The 14,652-nt window shown below is 38.7% G+C and overlaps 1 protein-coding gene across 1 annotated transcript in view; it reads left to right on the plus strand.

Annotated features, from left to right (window-relative positions):
- The window catches only part of LOC120913770 (vascular endothelial growth factor receptor kdr-like), a 239,058-nt gene that overhangs the window by 128,299 nt on the left and 96,107 nt on the right, over positions 1–14,652 (plus strand). The window contains exon 9 of the mRNA XM_040323969.1: positions 633–808. Within this exon, the coding sequence (XP_040179903.1) occupies positions 633–808 (176 nt within the window). The remainder of the gene's footprint in view (positions 1–632; positions 809–14,652) is intronic.

The raw sequence follows: 14,652 nt of genomic DNA on the forward strand, positions 1-14,652 counted from the left end.
CATAAACCAGGCTGTATTAATATGAATACAAATCTAAAATGTGAAATGTTTATGAAAACTACACTTTTTTAGTTGGAAATTGGTAATAAGGGAAATTAGCAAAAAAGTCTAAAAGTGATTCCATGCTATATGTCATTTGTAACTGGAATGGTGACAATGCTACTCGTACTGTCTGCACCTAGGAAAGTGCTGCAAGCCACCATTGTATTCAGGTTTGGCTTGTGGCTTGATCTTCGAGTTTTCTTGGATTAAGGCCAGTATTATTAGGACAAACAACATAGGGTGAAGGGAATTCTTTTTAGACTCCTTGTATAAATGCTGCCTTGGGAGTTGGCCAGACTAGAGTATGTAGAGAAGAAGGTTAGAAAAGACATGCACTCAGCACCAAATTATGTTAAGTAGAAAGGATTTAATATTGTAAACTGTGGTTCTAAAGAGCAAACAAAGAAAAAGGCATCTGAGAGATGAAACAGTGTGCTCCGGGAATTAGTGACAGCTGGTCAGAGCTGTTTGTTTTTTGTTTTTGTTTTTTATTATTTTTCTTTCCATCAGCTAAAGTAAATAGCTTATGAAATGAAAACTACCTCCAAAAATCGATAACTTTTTAAATAATTATTTTTTTCTTCTCACAGGTTGAAAGATGGCAAACTAATAGAAAAGAACAGTACCTGTTATAAGACAAATGCAGAAAAACACAGCTTGTTTATAAAGAACTTAGGAGAAAATGACTCTGGAATTTACACTATACAAGTAGTCAATACTCAACATAATCTGAATGACAGTTTCAGCTTCAAAGTGAATGTCCTTGGTAAGTGCTCATCACATTCCTTATATATATACATCAGTGTTAGTCCCCCATCAGTATCTGGACCACAATCCATTTAGAAACTAACTAACTATAATTACATAGTAGAGATCAATATGAACTATAAATGTAACTCCAATATCCATTAAGATGCATCAATCTGCATAGATCAATGCAAGCTCAACACAACAGCACATAGAAAGCAATTATTTTTATGTACCCTGTTCACAACACTGCGTTGAGGTGCGATGCACTGCATAATTTTTTTTTTTACAATGCTCAATGCATTTCACCGCACATTTAGCATGTCATTATTTTGTGTATGTGAACTGTATGCAGTGCATTAACTTGAATGAAGATTCATTTTGGGACTTTTTCAAAAAGTGAACGATGCAATGCACTTAAAGTGGTTGTATAACCAATTTTTTACACTTTTACCTACAGGTAGGCCTATAATAAGGCTTACCTGTAGGTAAAATGTATATCTCCTAAACCTGTACAGTTTAGGAGATATTCCCTATGCATGCAGCCACTGACATCACGGTGTATGCACTCTGAATGCCCCAGCTGAAGTTCTGGCAGCGTTCCCGGACCTTGCCGGGAAGAAAACTCCCACGCGCGTGCCACTCACAGAGCTGGAGCCGCGAACCCGGAAGACACGCCAAGGGCAAGATGTCAGCTCCCTCGGCGTGGACCAGGCTCCGATACAGGGGGCTTTGTTCTGAGGTAAGTATTTCATAATGAGCTAGTATGCCCTGCATACTAGCTCATTATGTCTGCGTTGCAAGGTTTTTTTTTTCTTTAAATGTGCGGGTTTACCGCTTTAAAGAGTAACTTTTGTTGAGAAACAAATCCCCCTCTGGGTAATCTATGTACATTGCAAGAATTTTAACAAACTTTGTTGTAGATTCCTACCTTTTGTTATTCTGAAGAAATCCGTGTATATGTCTGTGTTTGTGTGGTAAGTGAATATAATAGGAGTGGTTTCATAATTATCAATCAGTTGCTGCACTTACAAGGCTCTAGGGAGGAAAATGTTATGGTCTGCATCACTTTGATTTCCTGTTGGGAGTATCTCACCAAAATTTTTTTTTTTTTGCGGGGGATGCCTGATATCTGACTTGTATCTTGTGCAGACTTCTGGTAAAATCAGTGAGCCAATCATACAAGCAGGAAATTATGTTTCTGGGGTGTACAGAACACCTCCAGGTAGCCATTAGACAATTCATTTTGGTTCGAATACAAATTGGGACAAATTTTTGGTTATGAAATGAAATCGTAACAAATAGTACTGAATTTAGTTGAAATCTGTTAAAATTTGTTTTGTTTATTCGTTTTCTAACAAATTATAACTTTTGAGAACAACTATAATTTGGATCGGTCGAAAAAACGATCGACCGTTTTGAAATCTGTGTGAAGAAATAGCTGGTTGTTAAAGCGGAGGTTCACCCATGGAGAACACATTTTCCCCATAGCTGGATGCTCGTTTTGTCTAGGGGAATCGGCTATTTGTTTTAAAATATGATCCGTACTTACGAGATGCATCTTCTCCGTCGCTTCCGGGTATGGGCTGCGGGACTGGGCGTTCCTTCTTGATTGACAGTCTTCCGAGAGGCTTCCGACGGTCGCATCCAACGCGTCACGATTTTCCAAAAGAAGTCGAACGTCGGTGCGCAGGCGCAGTATAGAGCCGCACCGACGTTCGACTTCTTTCGGCTACTAGTGACGCGATGGATGCGACCGTCGGAAGCCTCTCGGAAGACTGTCAATCAAGAAGGAACGCCCGCTCCCGAAGACCCATACCCGGAAGCGACGGAGAAGATGCATCTCGAAAACGGGTAAGTACGGATCATATTTTAAAACAAATAGCCGATTCCCCTAGACAAAACGAGCATCCAGCTATGGGGAAAAGATAAAAAAAAACACAAATGGGTGAACTCCCGCTTTAAGCAGCGGGCCGGCCACCCGCGTCCTTAACAACCATGAGTCATCATCTGTTAGCTGGCTTCCCCAGGCAATTGGTGCCATTCTTTTCTTTACATTCAACTGTCAGTGGGGAAGTCCGCTGACAGATTATGGCTCATGGTTATTGTTAAGGATGCGGCAGCCGATTTCCCGCCCCGCTGCTTAAAAAACAGCTATTTTATTACACAGAATTCAAATCGGTTGATAGTTTTCTGACCAATCTGAATTCTAATCATTCTGAAGAGTTGGAATTTGTTAGAAAATTTATAAATTAAACAAATTTTAATGAACACTAAACAAAATTTTACGTAAAAACTAAATGAAACTAATCAAATTCCGAAACCAAACTAAACAAATTTCATAGCTAAACGAAATTAGTAACATAACGAATCTATCTGAAACGAAACAAAACAAATTTTCCAGTTCTGCACATGTCTAGTAGCCATATAGTATTGCATTTTACAGAAAATTACAGAGCTGCAGATTGAAAAGGAAAGGTAATTTTTAATAGCATTCAATTACAATATGACTTGAGTCGCAATTGTATATGCTTCATTGTTTTTTTTTCTTTTCTTTTTTTTCTTACAAAAGTTGTCCTTTAAGTAATACACCACATGATCCCTCACTGCTTTTACACAGTGTACACCAGTGCACATGCTTTCTAGCGTGTAGGCTACTGTGAAAGAGCCCTTTGGAAATTACAGTAAATGTATTATTAAATTTGCAGTTTTCAATAATAAAAAAAAAGTAAACATGAAAATGAGAAATAAAATCTGTGTGAAAGTCCTTTTAGTTTCAGGAAGGTTGCAAAGCAGTCCCAGATTTGAAACAGTTTGGGACCCATAGGTATGACTAAATCGATTTGGGGGAGTCAGAACTCATAGCAAACCTTCTGTCACAGGTGACCGGGGACTGCTGGCCATATTTAGGAATTGAGGGGCCTCCTGCGGCAAGGGAACTTGATAATAGATGCATCGTAGAAATCCAGGGCAGAGCAGGAATGGAAATCTGAACATAGTGCAGACACAGAAAGCAGGTACAGGGTTAGAAGGTAAAATAAAAGCATAACTTGCTATTAGCTGGGGGTAAAGGTGAAACGTCCCAAGCAATAAGATTCCCTGCACCCTGGCTGACACTAAACAAGACCCAGTCGAGGATCCACCAATGGTCAGCTAGCAGGATTGAATAAGGATAGCACTTTTAATGCCACAGGGGGTTGTGTGCCAAGAATCCCCTCCCTCTGTAACATAACTGGCACAATGCTATTCAGATAATGAAAGTAGGGTCCAAATAATGAAATATAGTATTTAGGACAGCAACATCCCAGGAACATCCTCCCTCTACTTGGAGGGGCCCCACTGCGCGAAGAAAACATTAATTTATTACAAACATTCATTTATTATGATGTACATTATTAGAGCATAGATTTACATTAGTGACTGTCAGCCATATGGAAAGTAAATCAAATTTGGAATTTTTATTAAGTACATTTTAGGGAATGCATAGTAAGCAGTAGTTCAAAATGCATCTTGTTGGCAACAAGCAGGTATAATTTGTCATGTTAGAGCCAGGAGTGGTCATGTCCAGAGGTGACACCCAACCAGTAATAATGGCAGGATTAAAGCTTAAAAGTGAAGCCCAAGCTCTAGTCATGGTTTTCCACTCCCAGAGATGACCTAAAGGGAGGCATAAAAAAAATATCACCATGACTGAGCATGTTAGTGCATCAAAGTTAGATCAGGTACCTAAAAACACGAAAAATACAAAACAAGCAGAAATAGTACTGGAACCCAGCATCATTCATGAGTGATTTAAAATGTTGCTAGGGGATAGTTACTTTGTGCCAACAATCTAATAGTATGAGAAATGTTAATAAGGCATGAGAAGAATGAGCACATTATCATAAATCAAATGCTAAACAGTAGACAACTGAACCAAAACAGTTCTGTCAATAATAGTAGAGGCAACAGAAACAAAACAGTTCTCGAACAGGAACATCCTAGACCAGATAGGTCAGATTTGGGTGAAAAGAAACAGATAGAATGACAGCCTTCCTGGGAATACCATGCTTAGTAGCCCAGGGCAGTTCGAGTCCTCTTAAGTAACATTGAAAAAAGTGAAGTGGTTGGGAATGGAGAGCAAAATTCTGCACTGCCTGCATTAGCCTTTTTATTGTGTAGTAATGTAAGTGGACTATATTATGTACATCCCCTATAGTAAATAAACAAACAAAATAAACACAAAGACAAAAACAAATTGTACAAACAGTAATAAAAGTTAAAATGTGAAAAAAATGCCAAAAAGAGAACAGGAAAAGGTACAGGTTAACTCCAACTAGCTACAAGGGGTCAATACAGCATTAATTATGATAAACTTAGAACAATCAATATATATTTTTACTTTAGGGTTTAAAGGAGCAGCTTGTATGGTAAAGAAAATACTGTAGATACATTAAATTAGCTGAAAGACACAGCTAACCACAATGTATCAATTTCATTTACAGTCTATGAAACTTTGAGTTGTTACCAGTGTCTTGTATTTCTACTAGATCAGTGTTTTCAACCTTGTTCCAGTCAGGGCGCCCTTAAAAGTATTTTCTTAGTCTCGGGGCACCCCAGTCTAAGGCTTGGTTCACATTAAAGTGTGTCGGAAACGCATGCAAGATCACATGTGTTCCCCACATGCAGACAAATGTACTGATCTTTAACAAACGTGCAGGAGTCCCACACATTGGCAAACATGGCATGTTTTAGGGTGTGCTAAATTGGTGCACTTTTAAAAAGTAGGTGTGAGAGTTCTTTCCCTGGTTTTCTGTGGGTAGGGCAGCTCATTCACTTCAATGGACCTATTTACATTTTAGCAGAGAAGCAGGAGCTAGGTCTGATCTTTGAATGCCCTTCTCAACCAGGACGCAGCGGCACCCCTGACAAACATTGATGGCTCTCCACCCTGGCTGAGAAAAGCTGTACTAGACCATCAGAGCCTCTGTTGTCAAAATGACAGATGCCTCCGACAACCACATACATGGGCATATATCAAAGAATGTCCTTAAATGGTTAAAAAGTTTGTTGTAAACTAAAGATATTATTCTTGTTGGAGGGGGGTTACATTTGAACTTACCTCCTTTAATTTCTTTGCATTTGAAAACTTTACCAAAAACTTGTTGAAATAAAAATAGAATAAACATATTATAAACATAATTCAAAATTAAAACATCATTTTTTTTATAGGAAAATGTAAAACAAAATGTAACTTGAAACTGACTGAAAATCATAATATTGTTTCGCAAGCTTCAATTTCTTTAGTAAACTTCCAAACTAAGTATTTAGATATTTCTTATGAGGCACTACCTACAGCATTAGGATAATGTTATATTTTTTCTATAATTTTAAGACTGATTTGCCTTGATGAAACAATTATAGGACCATAATTCATGAACCACCTACAAATGTCACTTTTGGCAAAGCCAAACAAGACAAGCAATAGTAGCCAACTAGATCTTTGCATAATATTAAGGCACTGTAAGCAGTTAAGCACATGTTTCATGTGATTCAGCATACTGACAACTGCTGTTTTTTACTGTGTAATGAATCACTGGTAATTTCAAGTCTGTTAACAGGAGTATAATATTTATACTATAGCCAGGTTAAGAAATCACTAATGTAGATTTGGCTGTAGTTAGTTACTACGATCTGATTGTGGGCCCTGCGTTTTGTTAGGTCCAGGACATGTGGCCCTTTAGCCTTTTATTAAAATGGCAGAGATGATAAATTATGAAGATGATGTGGATACTTCCCAGAGTTTGCTCTGGATCACATTAGTGACATAAAGAAAGTTTAGATAAACAGCCTATGATTTTTTTTGTTTTTAACAATCCTTATACTTCAAAACTGGCCATGTAATTGAATACACTTGTATAATGATGGTGATAAGGATTACAGCTTTGAAAATAGTTCAAAAAGAAAAATGACTTAAAAAAAATAAAATCATTTACAGATCATACTACAATTTTGTATAAAAAAAGAACTCTAAATTTGTTGTTCTTAATAAAACAATTTAGGTGCCTTTCTGTATTTTAGCCCCAATGGGCACATACTCATTTAGTTTTTTGTGATCACCCTCTCATGAAATCACTAATAACTTCTCAACTCCAACTCCTTTTTTATCTTTCAAGGCCTGGTCATGTGTCTTTATGACTTGATCATGGCCTTGTTTGTAACCTCCCCCATGGCATTATACATATGCTTCCCAATTAGGATATTTAATTTTCTACCTGCTTAGCCAACATACTGGAGTCATGTGTGTCAAAAGGGAGCTATCATAAAAGCGTCATGGGGCAGCACTGTTTTTTAATAAAGGGGCCATGTTCATTAATTTATGTTTGCTCTACTTTAATATCCAGACTACTAAAAATATAATTGATAAGTAAGCTATTAGAGCTGTGTGCATAATAGTGCAAACCAGGAAACTTTGACAACAGTTTGTATGATTTTTAAATGTCTAAATTATGACTAAACCTGAAGATGTGAGATATTTAACAGATGAGTTCTAGCTAGCTGCAGGTGCACAGAACAGAGTGTACGGCATGCAGATTTGATAAAATGCTTGCTCTGTGTAGGAGAGACAAAAATGAGGACAAACTATACCTGTTCCCATTTACCCATGGTCTGCTTTCAACTGCCGCAGATGTGAACTGAGAAAACAGGCTGAACTGCATGAACAGCCAAGTGCTTTCCTCCCATCAGGGATTTAAACCATAATAGATATGTTTTAAATTAAGGCTACGATGGATCATGCAATACCTCCCTCCCCAACAAAACATCCCTCAAGTTCACAGAATGCTTTTCTGCATAGCTTTGATTGCAATAATGTAACTATTTCTATTGAGAAAACATTCACACTTGGTGCTGGACTGGAGTACATGGAGTCCACCACCAATCTAATCGTAGGATAAATCATGATAGGTCACAAGCAAATGGCACACATCTTTAGGGAGATGAGGTGGAAATGTTTTAAGGTGTACAAAAAACATATAAAATTGTGCTATACATAAAGAACAACAACCTGGATTAAAGGCCCATCAAAACTTGTCTAATATTCTTAATAAAAATCTAAATCTAAATTAGAGTTTTTTTTTTCACAGAACGCTTTCGTTTTCAGTTTGCCACGGGGGGGGGGGGGGGGATTCTGATTGTAATAGTGATTTTTCCCTTTCCTTTTCTCAGCTCAGCATCACCAACCGCATCCATGTTAAAAAAGACAATCACACATAGTGTAAAACTGTTGAGCTACATTTATTAAAAACAAGAGATAACACTCACATGATGTAGGAGACAAAGGATTGAATACTACACTTTAAATATTCAACAGTCAGTGTACAAGTGATAACAAATTGATAGAAGTTAGGAAAAGAGGTTTTATGCCAGAAGAGACATACAGGGTCCACTTTGCTATAACACTCTAGCTGCTATCAATTTTTTTTTAATTTAACTTTAGTTCTGCCTTGACATCAGGGTTTAGCTTGCCGCTAAAAACATTCCAATGAAAATTGATATTTTGCTGTTCTGGGAAGTATTTGAACTGAAATAATTTCATGATGATAAGACAATCTGCAAATTTATATTGAAGTCTCTTCTTTTTTTCATCTCCTCTTCATAAAAGAGCAGAGTTTCTTAGTTGCGCTTGGAAGTAGGAGCCGTTTTGTAGTTGCTTCACTACAAAGAATCAGTTCTTAGGAAGAATGCCCACGCAGAGTTCATTGTAAAATGGTCAGCTGTGAAATTCTGCTCCCTTCGAGAGTTGAGTGAATTCAGTCTGGGCACACATCAGTTCATAAGGTTTTATTGCCTGCGTTCCATGTGTTCCCTGGACGGTCACATTCATTATTGAAGTGGGAACATTTGTTTTATATTTCCTACTTCTATTTATTTATTCATTGACCTCTTCACTTTTTAGTGGTCCCTTGGGCAACACTGCACAACACAAGACAGAGTGCATGAATGTCTGAAGAAACATGCAACAGGTTTTTAAGTTGGTTGCAAACAATCAAAATATACTTGTGCAAAATATTCATTATGTCTCTGAGTATATGTTCAAAGTGTGGACACATATTCAGATTTAGAAAAAGTGGTTAGTTAATGGTTGTGTATAGATATGGGCAGACTGGCTGTGTTTCAGGCAGGACCAAAATGATGACAAAGGTAAAAAGAAAACGACTTACGAAGCATGAAAATGGCAGGTCAATGCATTGTTTATTGAGATTCAGATAGGATGACTTGGCCTTCATTGAGAGAGTTTAACTTAGAACAAGAATGAAGTCTCTTGAATGATTTCACCTGAATGCATTTTTGTCTGAAAATCTGGGATTTTCGTGTTTGTTTTAACAAACGATAACGAATGTGCAGAATCCGAAATACGAAAAAGATTTGACATAAAAAATGCTTTATTTTTGTTTAGTTGCAACAGCAGTTCGATATAGATAGAAGATTTGACATGACGGTGACAATAGCGATCTGTGTCTATCGAACCTGCGGTCGATGTGCCTAACCTAACTCTATTAGTCCAAGATTGTTCGACATAGAGAGAAAAGATTTGAGATTATAGACATGAAGATTCAACGAAGCAGCTAAAAACATACGATCGCCACAAATGGACATTTATGGTCAAATGCTTCGCCCCTAGGCAATAGAAGAATTATAATGTTGGTTGACTAGTAATAATAATTAATAAATATAATTATTACTAGTCATACAACATTAGAATTCTACTATAGCTTGTGGGCGGAGCATTCGACCAGAAATGTACATTTGCGGCGTCATACAGTTTAGCTGCTTTGTCAAATGTTTTTCGAACATTCCACGGACACCATAAGCCTTCAATGACAGATTCGACCTTAATTAAATCAGATTGTCGGACGAATGCATTTTTTAACAAAACAAAATAAATAAGTAAAATTAATTTTGGAACTAAATAAAGAAATTTTTCGACGAAAACGAAATTCCAAAAAACAAAATATTTCAGTGTGCACATGTCTAAATGTCATAAAAGGGATGCTTTCCCAACTGGTACAAGACTGGAAGAGCTTTCACTGTAATTGGTTAATTTGGTGTGCAAATCCACATTAAATGACCAATAGGTTGCCAACAGAATGGAAAATCATTCTCTTTAGATCTCTTCATTTTTTTTTTTTTTTTATTATTATTACTTTATCAATATGAACATGGAAAATGAAGGGACTATGGGGCTACATCACTGGCACTAACAGAAAAAAATTGATTGATTGTAATTTTAATACTCAAACGTATTCTTTGCCAGTCTGAACAAAAATTTATTTGAGATATGGCCTGTAATTGAATGTATGGTGGTTCACACTTACAGAATAGACATACTCCATAGTGGATATAAGCTGAAAATGTTCAAAGTGATTATACATGCAACATTGTATCTATAACAGTGTTTCTCAACTCCAGTCCTCAAGGCACCCCAACAAGTCATGTTTTCAGGTTTTCCATTATTTTGCACAGGTGATTTAATCAGTTTCACTGCCTTCGTAATTACCACAGCTGCTTAATCTGAGGGAAAAACCTGAAAACATGACCTGTTGGGGCACCTTAAGGACTGGAGTTGAGAAACCCTGATCTTTACCATTAAATTCAGTGGACCTGCTTAAACTGAACATGTACTTTGCCCAAGCAAGGCAAAGCAACAGGTTAATTTAGCTGCCACTCTTCTTCACTAGCTACACATATTCACCTTTTTGCACCCCAGGCAGAAGAGAAGTGAAACATCTGGTATGTCTAGGTATGCAGAACAAGTCACTCACACGTTCACCTTCCTCCAACAATGCAGGAGCAGCCAATTGCCAAGCACCAGGGCTGATACAGGGGGAGTAGAAGAGAGGCCCTGGCCATGTGTAAGCCGATCAAATTGACTTGGAGGTAACACAGGGCTTCTTGTTTCTGCTCCTATGGGTGAATTGAGCTGTGGGACAGTGAAGGGAAGGTGAATATAAGCATCGACTCCAAGCTGAGGTTAAGTCAATCTGTTTCTTTGCCCTGCATGAGTAAAATACAGAATTACAGAATCTCTTATTATAAAGTGGTTTTATTATTTTCAAAACCATTTTTAAATGCTTTAAAACTTTTTTAGTTTTGGATAGAGTAAGGAAGGGTTAAAACACGTTCAATTTTTTATTTTTTTTGCCATCTCTTTCCTGCTGGGGACAAATCCTTCTCTTCAAGTCTTGAGGATGCAATAGAATGAGGAAGGTTCCCATCTGAGACAGTTGTTACTTGAGCTTTTGTCCCAAATAGATTTTTTAACACTAAGGCCTTCTACACACGATCAGTCCAAACTGATGAAAACGGACTGAAGTCCAGTTTCATCAGTCCAAACCTACCGTGTGTATGCCCCATCAGACTTTTGTCCTTCAGGCCAAAGTTTTAAAACTTGCTTTAAAATCGGACTGATGGACGCCTGACCGTCGGTCAAAACCGATGGTTAGTACACAAAAGCATCGGTTCAAAACCCGCGCATGCTCAGAATCAAGTCGACGTATGCTTGGAAGCATTAAACTTTGTTTTTTTCAGCACGTCGTGGTGTTTTACGTCACCGCGTTGGACTCGATCGGATTTTGAACTGATGTTGTGTAGGCACATCAGACCATCAGACCCTCAGACTTCAGCCTGTTTTCATCGGATGGACTGATCGTGTGTACAGGGCCTAAGATTTTTTTCAGTGAATTTCTGTCTCAGTTAAAATGGTCACCAGGACAAAAAAGAGGGAGCACTCTCCCCAGATGAAGTCAGATGGCAATTAAACATAAAAATGAGTTTCAACCTTTTATGCTCTAGCAAAAACAAACAAAATTATTTCCTTCAAATATACTTTAGACACAGCACATCAGATATAAACATAGACATATCTGGGGTCCACTGCATATGTATTTTTACAATGTCTGTGCAGAAAATACAAGAATAACCTTACACTGTCTAAACTTTCCAAAATGTGTCCCTCAGCCTCTCCAACTTGCTGGCGGTGCAATGAACAAACAGGTTCCCTTTATCATATTTTTTGGAACTGCAAAAATCTGTGTATTTTTTGGAAATTAATCTTCTTATTTATTGCTAATTTCACTGTAAATCTATTACCCCGCAATGGCCCTCCTATGTATTATGATCTATACCCTCCGGATCATAGAACTGTAAAAGCAAACGTATTAATACATCCAACACATAGGTTGGACTTGATGGACTTTTTTCAACCTCACCTACTATGTAACTATGTAATAGCAGCGAGATGGACCGTATCAAAATTGTGGAAATTGAATGATGCACCAAATATATAAAAAAAAAACACAGACATGATGTGCCTCCATAGGAGGCGCCCGCCAAATGACGCTACACCCGCCGTGACAGCTCTTAAATAGCTGAGTGCATGGCCACCTGTCACGTGCGTGGGTGATCCCACCCCCTGACGCAACGGGGAAATGCAGTGGGGTTACACAGTGACATGTACGGGTGACCCGTTTCATCAGAGGGGGTGGGGTCACCCATACATGTCACTGGGTAACCCCGCAGCGTTTCCCCGTTGCGTCACAGGAGGCAAGGTCACCCACGCACGTGATGGGTGGCCCCGCCCTCAGCTATTTAAGAGCTGTCATGGCGGGTGTAGCATCATACGGCGAGTGTAGCATCATTCAGCGGGGGCGCCTCCCATGAAGGCACATCATGTCTGTGTTTTTTTTATTTCTCCGTAACTTCCGCTCGAGAATGGATTACATCGCTGGAATTTATTTTATTTTTTTAATGAAGGACTGTCTCTTGTGTTTTTTTTTAAAAAATACACTTTTTTGTGAAATGGTAGGGGTAAAATGTATTCCGTTACCAATTCACATAGGGGGGGATGCGATCTGGGGCTCCCCTTTGTTAAAGGGGGCTTCCAGATTCCGATAAGCCCCCCACCCGCAGACCCCCACAACCACCGGGCAAGGGTTGTGGGGATGAGGCCCTTGTCCCCATCAACATGGAGACAAGGTGCTTAGACCCCCAAAGCATCCTCACCTTGTTGAGAGCATGTGGCCTGGTACGGTTCAGGAGGGGGCCTGCCAGGTTGCCTGCTCGGATAAGGGTCTGTATGAATTTTACGGGGGAACCCCAAGTCTTTTTTTTTATTTTGGCGTGGTGTTCCCCTTGAAATCTATACCAGACCTGAAGGGCCTGGTATGGAATTTGGGGGGACCCCCACGCAATTTTTTTTACATTTTGGTTCAGGCTTTCCCTTAATACTCATACCAGACCCAAAGGGCCTGGTAATTGACTGGGGGGGAACCCATGCCATTTTTTCCAATTACTTTTATCTGTATTGCCGGGACCCAACAAATCATTATAGCCGCAAGTAGTTTTAAATGACTTGTTTTCCTTTAGAAATGTCATTTTGTGCAGGAACTTTTATAAACACGGGAAAAATGTGCCACTTAACAGGCATACTATAGACACCCCCAGGTACGAAATTTAAAAGAATATTTCCCTTTTATTGTTTCACTTTAAGCATTATTAAAATCACTGCTCCTGAAAAAACTGCTGTTTTTAAAACTTTTTTTGCATTTATACATGTCCCCTGAGACAGGACCCAGGTCCCCAAACACTTTTTATGACAATACCATGCATATAAGCCTTTAAAATTAGCACTTTTGATTTCACCCATAGACTTTTAAAGGGTGTTCCACGGCTTTCGAATTTGCTACGAACACCCCAAATTGTTCGCTTTTCGGCGAACAGGCGAACAACCGATGTTCGATTTGAACTTGAGTGAGTGAGTGAGTGAGTAGGTTAATAACTTGTATAGCGCTAAACTAAATCGCCACAAGGCGCTCGTTCCATCCGGTGTCTTCCTTATCCTTCAAAAGGTCTTACGTTTTTTCCTGAAGGCCCGATGGTTTTCTTCCGTGCGGATGTTCATTGGTAGAGCATTCCATAGCCGTGGTCCTTGCGTTCGACTTGAACATCGGGCTCATTCCTACTTGTAACCTTTGTTCATTCTCATGTGTATGGCCTCGTACACACGACCGAGAAACTCGTTGTAAAAGAAACATCGTTTTCCTCGACGAGTTCCTTGTCAGGCTTGTCGAGAATCTTGTCAAGCTTTCTTTGCGTACACACTGTCAAGACAAAATCTCGGCGTTCTCAAACGCGGTGACGTGTACAACACATACAACGGCACTATAAAGGGGAAGTTCTTTTCCACTGGCGACACCCTTGGGGATGCTTTTGCTAATCTCATGTTACTGCGTGTTAGTAAAAGTTTGGTGAGAGACGATTTGCGCTTTTCAGTCTGTTACAGCGTGACGAATGTGTAATCTCCATTACGAACGGTACTTTCATTCTGAGCATGCGCGGGCTTCTAAGCATACACACAAATGTGTTTCTCGTCGTAAACCAGCCCGACGAAAAACACGACAAGGAAATTGAGACTCCCGACGAGAAAAAAGAGAACTTGTTCTCTTTTTTTTGTTGTCGAGATCCACAACAGTTTTCTCGACGAAAAACACACACACAACCGTTTTCCTTGGCAAAAAATCTCTGCCACCAAGTTTCTTGATGGATTTTGACGAGGAAAACGGTCGTGTGTATGAGGCCTAAGACCTACTATAGTGATAGTGAAGTTAAGCAATCTTTATATTGCTATTTTAGATTGCTTTATACTTAAAATAGATGGCTTTGTTATTTCTGTTATTTGTATAAAAATTGAATAAAAAATCTTTAAATTAAAAAAAAAAAAAAAAAATACAGGAATAGTAGGCACAGGTTGTTTTGTATTGTGCCACTCTCCCTTCATTCTTAATCTCTAATGAAGTTGAGATAGCAAACATTGTTTTACTCTGG

The sequence above is a fragment of the Rana temporaria genome, chromosome 9 (genome assembly GCF_905171775.1).
Source record: "Rana temporaria chromosome 9, aRanTem1.1, whole genome shotgun sequence".
Lineage (NCBI taxonomy): Eukaryota > Metazoa > Chordata > Amphibia > Anura > Ranidae > Rana > Rana temporaria.